The sequence below is a fragment of the Trematomus bernacchii genome, unplaced genomic scaffold, assembly GCF_902827165.1.
Source record: "Trematomus bernacchii unplaced genomic scaffold, fTreBer1.1, whole genome shotgun sequence".
In the NCBI taxonomy this organism is placed as follows: domain Eukaryota; kingdom Metazoa; phylum Chordata; class Actinopteri; order Perciformes; family Nototheniidae; genus Trematomus; species Trematomus bernacchii.
In genome coordinates, this window is record NW_022987641.1 from 6657459 (window position 1) to 6668326 (window position 10868).

The 10868-nt window shown below is 39.0% G+C and overlaps 1 protein-coding gene across 1 annotated transcript; it reads right to left on the reverse strand.

Annotated features, from left to right (window-relative positions):
* Positions 1-2141: 2141 nt before the first annotated feature.
* On the reverse strand, positions 2142-10571 carry metap2a (methionyl aminopeptidase 2a). Its single transcript, XM_034133655.1, has 11 exons — positions 10376-10571; positions 8031-8120; positions 7848-7910; positions 7579-7681; positions 6795-6956; positions 6341-6522; positions 4442-4536; positions 4261-4357; positions 3754-3857; positions 3455-3570; positions 2142-3138 (listed from the first exon to the last, which is right to left on the reverse strand). Exons 1-11 carry the CDS (start codon positions 10530-10532, stop codon positions 2886-2888), a joined length of 1422 nt encoding a protein of 473 aa, XP_033989546.1. The 5' UTR covers positions 10533-10571; the 3' UTR covers positions 2142-2885.
* Positions 10572-10868: the final 297 nt, after the last annotated feature.

The window sequence follows — 10868 nt, forward strand, 5'->3', positions numbered from 1 at the left end:
ATGTTTTCTAGCCATGTTAACACAGAGGCTGTGCAGCCACCTTAGAACATAGAAATGCATTCATATACTGTATAATTATATTGCAAGCAAAACCCTTTACTTTACCTAATTTCTGAATGCGTTTCCTCTGTAGAAATGTTGATTCAAACCGGAGATGAAAGACTATTTTCTAGTTGCAGTATATAATACATTTAACCTCCTAGCTTTTTCTAGACTTAGTTGCTGATGTCTTCATTTGGCATCGATTGCTACAAAATAAATCAACACAGCAAATAATCCTGTAGTTCTGTATGTGTTCAGACAATGAGTTCAAATACATAATGTCTGCACTGTTAACTAGAGGGGTTCCCAAACTTTTCAGCCCGTGACTCCCAAAATAGGGGGGGGGGGGGGGGGGGGGGGGGGGGGGGGGGGGGGGGGGGGTGCTAGTGAATTCATTTATTCATCTCCACAATGGAGCAAGCTTAAAGGGGACCTATCATGCAAAATGCACTTTTGTATGTCTTTATACATGAATATGTGTCCCCGGTGTTCCAGGGAACTCACCAAGTGTCAGAAAACACAACCCTCTCTCTTTTCCTCCATACCCAAATCTCTAAAAACGGGGCTGCAACGGATCTGAGACAGACTGATCCAGATTTGAACATTTCTCTGACGTCAGGACGGAGGAGCTGACCTATCAGGGGAATGAGAGGTTGCCGTGGCATGGTAACACAACGCTTGTAACTCGGCCCCCTCCTTTGCAGGGGGGCGTGGTCAGCTGCAGCGCATGCAAAGACAGGGTGGAGGAAAGCACAATAGAGCGAAATGAGGCATGGCTAAAATGCATGATCTGTTTGGTATTTTGAAAAAGAAAACGTATAAATATACCTTATATAGGTATGGCCCTACAATATATTATTCAAATATAGCATGATAGGTCCACTTTAAGTTTCACTTTCGATTGCATGATATAGCCCAGCGCAACACCTACCATTTTCAGGTGATTTGTAATCTGTTCTAGAAAAACGATGTTTTTTTTTTTTTCAAGAAGCATATAGACCAAACAATGGATGTATGTTATGAACATTTATCCATGCTGAAAGTAGATTTAGATGTGTTAGGAGTGAGATAGATTATTATGTAATATATGCATCCGATGAAGCATTGCATGGAGTCTGTTGATGATCAGAGGCTGTTGTTGGGGCTGCATAAAGTTTTTTTATTTTTGTTTTGTAGGCAGACCATGCAGGCCTCAGAGAGTTAAACTTGGGCCTGCGACCATAGTTTTACTGTATTTTGTTTTAAAAATCCACAGCAGAGGTTTGTGTCATAGCCTACTATGCGGTGTATTTTGCATATCTCTCAGTAGCCAACGATCTGTGAGTCTGTTGGCTCGGACATAAACTCCGTAATAAATGTAGTCTACATTTCATAAGAGGTGTAAACCCTGAGAGCATTTTAAATCGCATTTGAACTAAATGCTTATATAATCTGTAGTTGTATTTGTATTGTTCATTTATTGTGTGAACGAGGCGATGTAGGGAAGGTTAAGCTGTCATTATTAGGCTGTTATGTACTGTTGGAGTGGTGAGCAGGCCTATTGTTTTTTGGATATTTGTGGAGTTAGGTGGTCCGTGAGTGTTTTTTTATTGGTTAAGTGGTCCTTGGTATGAAAAAGTTTGAGAAACACTGCGCTTGTGGATTGTCAACGGGGGAGCCTCGCTGCGGGGAAATTATAGATGGCTAGTCCGCCCCTGAAAAATGTCTATGCACACTTTATTAATAATATATATTTTTTTTAATTTTAATTTTGTAATCATCTCGCGACCCCTACTTTAGGAACCCCTGAGATAATGCAAGCAAGTTAAAGAGGATATGTGATGGGAATTTATCACTATTTTGTTACAGTTTAAATACTCATAACAAATGAAAACTACGTAAACAATACATGTATAATCACTAATTGCTGCTTAAATCTGAACCAATAATCTATGGTGTGAAACTACTGCCTTGAGAAATGATCAATTAAGATAGTTTTAATAAACATAGAAAAGCTGCTTTGACAAACAAAAGTTAATAGCTTTATGATTAGTATTGAGCTTTCTCATCTCACTCAAAGGAAAAGATTAGAGTAGATTTCTTATGATGAGAGACAGAACCTCACTGAGCAAAATCATTTTAATATTTTTTTTTTCATACAAAAACCTTTTCAGGGAGTTCAAACTGAAGCATTTTATAATTGAGGAACAAACTGTGGCAGCAAACATTTCAAAGATATTTAAAAAATATCAAAGAAACGAAGATGAAACGGGCCAGAGTGCAGAGTTCCCTCCCGGTGTGACAGAAGCAAAACATAAAGCTGCAGATGCAGGGTGAACATTTATTAAACACCACCAGAGCTTTAAATGTTAGGAGTTGTCTGTTTGCAGAGATTTCATGGCCATGCATTGGCCTAACCACTTCTTTAACCCATCAGTAGCATTTGTGCTTAATTTAACTCGAGCACTAAAGTACTGGAGGCTAAGAGTGGAGCCATAGAAAATGTTGAAAATAAAAAGGGAGGTATACCGTCTCTTTAATACTGGGGGGGCACTGAGCAGCAGCTTAAATAAAGGTTTGACAGTTCTTTTGTAAAATGACATCTGCAGGAAAGAATACTTCCCCAGACAGAACGTGTTGGCTTGTTTACGATTTCTTTAGCTGTGGGTGATGATAGAAAACTCAGAAAGCCAGTCTTTCTTCCTTGCAAGCTGCGAGTAGTGCATTGAACATTTGGCATCCCTCAGAGCTGCTCCGAGACGACCACATCCTGATCTAGAAGTTTTCTTTTGTTTCTCTGGAGGAGGAGCTGCTAACGGGGAGGGGACATGGGGTGTGTGTGGTGCTGTTGCAGGGTGGGGTCATCAGTAGTCGTCTCCCCGGCTCACCACCTCCTTGCAGGTGGGCCTGAGCAGGATGGTGTGCTCGAACTGAGCGGTGTAGCAGCCCTTGGTGTCGCAGAGAGGGGGGTAGGGGTCCACGATGCCCAGGTCGCACAGATTCTTCAGGGCCATCAGGTACTTGCTCTCTCCGTGGCGGTCCAGCCAGCGCCGGCAGAACGCCAACGTGCCGAAGTTCTCGTTGATGACGTTCAGAAGGTGCTTTGCTCTGGGGAGCCTAGAGAGGGAGAAAACATCTCTTATTTTAGAACATGATTTAAACATCACGGGACTCTGTTACATTGTTTTAGATGATGGTCCTAGTGACCTCTTTGAACTAGGCAATGTGACCCGTGTTTTTCTTATTTGCATTTGGTGTGAATATTCTGAAATTTGAGGCAAGTTTGCCTTTTTAATTAGTTAAGGGTTAATAGATATTCGAAAAAGGCATTTATTAATCTTGAGGGGTTGTATCAGACGGTCAACAGTATACTAGCATTAAATAATAGCCAGATGTTTTTGTTCAGGAACGCACCATGAATGCAGATTCTTACCTGATGGGAACGTGTCCGACGTCAAAGTTCTTCATGTAGTGAGAGCACTCCATGTCGTCGTGCACCATTCCTTTACCTGTGCTGCCAAATGTCTCAATGGCATAGACTTCTCCTTCCTACATGGTGCAAACAAACTATTAACAACAGGAAGACTGCATTTATTTTATAATGCTTCATTTGAACATTCAAGGCTTTACTCTCATAGATACAGAAATAATAAACATTCCTAAAAAAAGGCAAAGATCTGAGCCATTACATCCAAACATGTAGTGAAGTGATGAAGATAATATAAAACTCGCCTCCATCCTAGTTGCTTCTCCTCCTTTAACGATGGGCACAGTCTTTCCAGCGTGTATTCTGTACTGACCGATTGAGTGACCGTTCAGGTTTCGGATCGGCTTAACTGGGGAAAAAAAAAGGTTCTCAAATTAATAAACAAGAAATGTGGTAAATAATATATATATATATATATATATATATATTGCTGCGTGCATTAATTAAGATCAGGGGGTTTAACTATTTATAGAAAGTAATTTAGACTTTTCTTATTTCACTAGCTGTTCATAATGACTTTGATTATATATATTATTAAGATGCTATTTTTAATGCTGAAACAGGAGAAAGAAAAAAGGAAAAACAAAGAAACATAACGTTGGGATGGTTATTTAAAATTAAAATGTTTTTTCGGTTTGTAGACACGATGTAGAAGTATGAGACTTTATTATCAGATAAATAACATTAAAAGGACTGTTTGGAATACTGACCAAAGTGTGTTCACAGTAATTGAGTGTGTAATGAGAAGGTACCTTGGTATGTTTTGCCATCAAGCTCCACCTCATATGACTCCATCACCTCCTGAATGGCCTCTCCAACATCACACAGACGCACATCAATACCAGCGTTCTGCAACAAACAAACATGAAATCATGAGCTCCAGGTCAAAACAGATAAAAACATCAGAGTGAGGTGCGTTTGTGTTCGTCATACTTTAATTCCAGTATTGGTAGCATCTTTCACTGCCTCCAGCAGCTTGTCATACTTTGGATTAAATGTGACAGTGAAGGCACAGTCAATGATCCGCCCTGAGAGTACACAAAGAAGAAAGAAAACATGTTTTAGTTGACGTTTTCTAAGTTTAGTTTTAGTATTCAAACATCAGCAGAATATCAGCAGAGCAGATGGAAGATGTCGTGTTGGCCTCTTTTTAAGCATTGACAAGTGTGTTCAAAAGAAAAAGCCACATTTTCCAATACCTTTGTCAATTTTGTCTGAAGAAAAATGTAATGATACAAAATGATATTTTTTATCTCAATATATTGAAGTAAGCAGCCTACAGTTTGTAACAGCATAACATGACTTATATGGACATGAGATCACAGCTAGATAACCTTAAGAGTGACTGATGTTCCAATTTTTATTTTACCAAAAGGATATACATCTTGTCTTAAGTTGCATCACTGGTACTTAACCTGTTAAGCCCCGAGCCTGTTTTTCAGGCCTCAGGCTCGAAAATGACATTCCCAGAACAAATGACCATAACTTCTAAAAGGGGTAAATTAATAATCTTTTTTCTCAAAGCAATGATAAACTTGTGAGTTGGATGTAGAAAAGTCAGAATCAATATAGAATGTTTTTATTTTAAAGTAAATTCAGATTGAACATAGTAAAAAAATGTAAATTATAGTGTCCGTCCCAAAAAGAAAACATTACTTGTAGTGAAACCACCCTTGAATGATGGGATGGTAGACTAAAAGCTTTAGGAATCCAAACTATAAGATAAAATAAGTACCCTGTATCAAGATTGATGCAAAACAAGTGACATCTGGCCTTTTTAGAGAGGTTTAGAAAAAAGAAACCACTTCTGGGGTCATTTGGGTGCATTTTCCATATCTCTGGCGCCCCTTGGTCGATTTTGATGATTGACACCTCTTTTTAACAGTTAGAGCCAATAGAATCGAGGGGAAGTTCCTAAAATCCATCTAAACATTACCCATTGGTGAATGAGTGATGCGTAGCCAGAATGCCCAAAACCGGAAGCTGTCATACACTCTCGTAGCAGCTAATATGAAATCTCCGTTATTGACATAAATATGAAGATGGATTATCAGTAATCATTTCAAAGTGACACAGACACATTGGATTCATTTATGGATTAACCTTCAGCAGCGTTTTTATCGTTTTAATGCCATTGAACACAACTTTTGATCAGAACAACAGCATAGGTAAGACGTTTTTAGCCGTTTTGGCTCCGTAAAGCTAATTTTGTTGTTGTTTGTTGTCGTTTCGCCGCGAGTTCTGATCGCTCAGTGATACTTATATGTCTGGAATCTGTGGAATCTCAGCTTGCTAATCGATATCTTGTTTGTGCAGATCCGATAAGTAATAAGGGTATTTTACCGTGAGTTCTGTGCTAAGTGCGTTAGCATTTTTCCGCTCAGGGCTAATTCAGAGCCTTTGTTATTACCCTTTTGTTTCATTTAGCTAAAAATGGTTAATATTGTCTGATAGCTGAGTTTCTTCCCGTTAAGTGGGTATGACACATTCATAGTTTATTAAAGGTTAAGAAGCCCTCAGACGCTGTTTCTTGCAAGATGTTGCGTCATGTTTAACTGGTTAAATTCAAATCATTGTGCACTTACAACAACGATAAAACTTGAAAATGATTACCAACTCAAACCATCGTGATGAACTACCCATTAGTACCAAGCTTTAAGAGTCTGACAATTGATTTCCATTCTGTACACTAATGAATGAAAAACCATTAGCTACAAGTAAGTGTAAACCTTAAGCCACAGCTGAAAAGTCTTTCCATAATGGATTCAGAGTGCATCACTTATCATCATCAGCACAAAGTGTAACTCAAGCAGCACTTAGTTCCCGCGGTACCGTTGATGTGTGTGCCGAAGTCGATCTTGCAGACGTCGTCGTACTGCAGCACGGTGGTGTCTCCGGCGTTGGGGGTGTAGTGGGCAGCACAATGGTTCAGGGAGCAGCCGGTGGGGAAGGCCAGGCCGGCGTTCAGACGGTCCTCTTTGATCGTCTTACGGGAACAGTCCTCCAACCGCTCACTGGGGGAGGGAGGGGAGATCAATTAGAAGTGGAAATAAAGAAATATTCATTGGGGAAATTAGCGAAAGATGCAGCAGCTTGGTTCTCCCAATGTTGAACATACAAAAGGCTTTGGCTAAATACAAGGTGAGGTCTCTCTTTAGATAAAACTGACACAAATAGCTTAAATGCCACAGCTGCAGTTTTAACTTTTAGCAGTGCTGGCAATACAAACACTCAAAATATTAAAGAATGTTGGCGTAAACGATTAAGTTGAAGAGCCCAGTCTCACCAGATTTCAATCATGGTCATGCCAGGCTTCATGAAGCCGCGGACGTGCTGCCGGACCTGTCTGTGGGCCTCGGCCGCCTGCCTGAAGTCGTTCCACACCTCCTCGTTGGCTTTGTCCATAACCCTCTTCTCCTCACTGGTCGTACGCCACGCTGCACTGCGACTGAGAGGAGAACACAACAACTCATTAGTTTTAGGCCTCAAGAGAAGAAGATGGCTTTATTAGAAGTGGAGCATTGCTGGACAGTCAGAGGGGAAAGTAAACATAATAACACTGCAGGCAGGAAATTATTTTACAACATAATAAAAAAACAACACTCCTGACACCTCCGGCCCATATCATCTGACCAAGGTCACCGAGTTCATCTGCACAGAAGCACACTGTAGCTTTGTACACAGTTCCAACTCAATCACAACCAGTTTTACATTTACATTTGATAATTGAACATGTGTAAGCTGTTTAAAAAAATAGAAGTGACCTGCATCACAGATTCATAAACGGCTGTATATTAAAAATTGTAGTGATGATTTTTGAAGAACTTTTTTTTTTTTTTTTTTTTAAATGACCGGCAATGACTAGCCTCGGATTTTGTTATGAAGGAGCACAATGTACGTGAAAAATGCTTTAAAGGAAGATAAAAGAGGGAAAAGAGAGATAAACAATACAAATGGAGAAAGCACAATAGTGTACAAGAGTCAAAACTGCAAGTGAAATGTATAAAATCAAGAAAAAGAAGGAAATTGGCCCCAATACTTATAGAGATGTGTGTGTGTGCTATTCTTACCCATCCTGTAAGGTGGGGTATTCACACTCCTGTCCAATGGGGAACACTCCGCTTGGAAACAACTCACAGATGGGAACAGATGGAGGATCAGTCTGAGTTTTGGCTGGGAAGAAAAGACAAAACTTCATCTTGGGAAAGTAGTTATTCGTTTCGACTGTTAGAATATAGAAGAGTGAGGGATTTTCTTCACAGCACTGCAGCATTAAATAAAGCTTAACTCCAAACATATTTTTCTGCAGCATTGACTAATTTAAATGTGGTCAACTTACGTCCTTTCTTCTTCTTTTTCTTCTTCTTCTTTTTCCCTGCTGAGTTTTCTCCATCCTCTCCATCTGTTTGATTGAAGATATGTCAGTTACGCGAACCACCAAGTGTAAAGCTCACGTGATGCATGAATATATTGTTTTAGTAGGAAGATGATGCGTGTGTTATCAGGTGAATTAGACAATCACCTTCCTCGCCATCCTCCTCTTTCTCTTTGTCTTCTATCGCCTGCTTCTCCAGCTGTTTGCTCACATCGACGACTCCATCAACCTCCGCAACTGCAGCAGCAAAAAGATCATCAACAACGAGTACAAACAAACATCAAGTTACAGCAGCTTGTGTAAATCAAAGTTGAAACAAGGAAAATCCCAGTAATAAAACCTTGGAATAAAAATAGACAATATTGAATGTATTGTGGAGAATCTTTTGTGCATTAATTACTGCTCAAAGTGGCAGCTTCTTTAACTAACCATTATGGATTTAACGTGTAACTTAAAAGGAGTCAAACTCAGCAAAACATGGCTGATTCAGCTGCAAAAGGGTGAGCTTACATAGATGACACGACACAAAACATGTCCCTTCAGCCCAAAATGCAACGCATCTCTCAGGTTTTTTAAAGGGTGTAGTACTCCCTGCAAAAGGAAGATAAGAACTGAGACAGCATCCCAATATTGTTTTTAACAGTCAAGTATTTTATAGATTAAAAAATAATCATTAAGTTTAAAGAATGTCAGAAAACAGTGACATTTCACTTTAATTTAGTTAAAGGTCCCATGTCATGGCCATTTCTACTGATCATAATTCCATTGTTGAGGTATACTAAACATTGGTCTCTGGGGCAGCATAGACAGGTCTTTTCTGTGTTAGAGTTGTACTCGCTACAGGGTGTACTTTGAGGGTTTGTGACTTTGCAGACCGTTTACATGCATAGAAAGCTACATAACACACAAGGGGACGGGTAATAACCGGAAAAGCATGACATGGGACCTTTAATCAAAGTCCAAGGTAATTTCTTAAAAAATGTCTTGTTTTGTCATTCCTACACCCAAAGATAAAGAGTTGAATGTGATATAAAAACAAAGAAAAGCTTAAGTTATCCATATATGTCATAGGCGATAGATTTATTTGTCGATTAAGCAATTATTTTTCCGACGGCAAATAGGTTTTTAGGTAAGTATTATTTCAAAAATATTTAGTTATATAACAAAAGCATTTACAAAATATTATTAAAATTGTTTTAAATGTTCCTGGGGTTTTTTCTGTAAGCTCTGCACATTAAACATTTTTGTAATATATGTCTATATAGCAGGTCCTTTAATTGAGTTTGCTCTGTAAGTGTGTTGTTATCAAAGGTGTGTACATTTTGATGTGGTTGATTTATTTAGAGATTCATCGGGTGAAGTATGACATAACAACTCTGGCAAACGAGGAATTACGAAACAGAAAAACTTGGCTGAGGCTCATTGCGGTCGGCGAGGAAAACAGTAACTAAAAAGGGTCAGTTAGATAAGCAGATGATTGTGTTATCATCAAAACAAGCAGTTAAGTACTTTGAGTATCAGCAGTGTTAAAAATCACGGTTCCTGACAGAAGCCCGGCGTGTTTTATAAGGCCTGACAGCAACACACCACCCACACTGCCCTCAACCCGCATGGCTAATGAGAAGCACCGTCAAGTCACACATGTTCCAACACTGCACTTCCGGCGTGACTTTCAAAAATAAACGTTACATTTTGGAGAGGGATCTTTACGAAATGATTAAAAATACAATAAATGGCATGCAAGGTATGGCTAGCAATAGTTAGACATTGAAAATCTTACCAACATTAATTTTGAATCTAGTTATAGTCCATTGACACTCCGCTTCAACCATTAGAACTCTGATACAAGGATTACTATGTGGTCAATACTATTATTTGGATTTACCTTATTTTTTTAAATATTGTTGTATTATTATCATTTAAACAAAATGAATAGTCGTCAGTGCTCATTGTTTTTTTTAAACTATTGTATCTTTGATCTGGCGTTTATTAGGGATGGTTTCTTACTGATATTTTTTGTTATCTAAAATGTGATATTAATTAAAGTTTAAGTAATACGAAAACATATATATGCCATTAATGAGTGTCTCCATGAACAAGAACAAATATATTTAGGTTCTCTGGTAGTCGCTACATTTCTCTAACTGTAGTGAAGAAAGAGATAATAATAACACTATGTTTTTTGTCTGTCGGTTATGACTTTCATCCTACCCAATGAAATGTGCCTTCCACAAAAATTCACATTTCCCCAAATAACTTTTAAAAACAGCGTCTTACATTTTGTATTCAAGTCAATAACCTTTCACCATTCAATCCATTAAAATAACAAGACAAACGTTTTCCATAGGACTTGTGTCAGCCTTTAATTTGAAGGCACCTTTCCGTCACTTCCGTGTTCTGGACGAGTAACTGCGGCTAACTTAGCTCGACTACTTGCTAATAAGTAACATTAGCTCTGCTAGTCTGTTAGCCCCTAGCTGAGCCGGCCTCACCTGTCGTTGCAGACTTGTTCTTCTTCTTCTTTTTCTTCTTCTTTTTCGCTGCCTCCCCCACGGGCTCGGCCTCCTCAATTTCCTCCGCCTCCCCGTTCAGCTCCCGTTCAGGGACGGGTTTCTCCTCCGCTACCTGCTCCGCCACCACGTCCGCCATGATCACAGGCGCTGCTGGAAAAGGAAGCGCAAGGGACTGTGGGAGTGCTGTGTGTGGAGCTGCCTTCAGGGACACTCGGTTATAAATGTTTTTAAAAATACATGTTCTCTTCTGCTTAGGGTTACATTTTCAAATAAGGAAAATAACGGTTTAGCTTTTTTTGTCAGACATTTAAGAACATTAATCACGTAAGCACAACATATACTGTAATAATTATGTGTGAATTTATTGTTACATACGTATAACAATCAAAACGTGCTTTTTACTTACTAATTGCATTTTTAAATCCCACTTTATTACTGGACTTCTAAATATATTAGTCCTGAAATCGGAGCT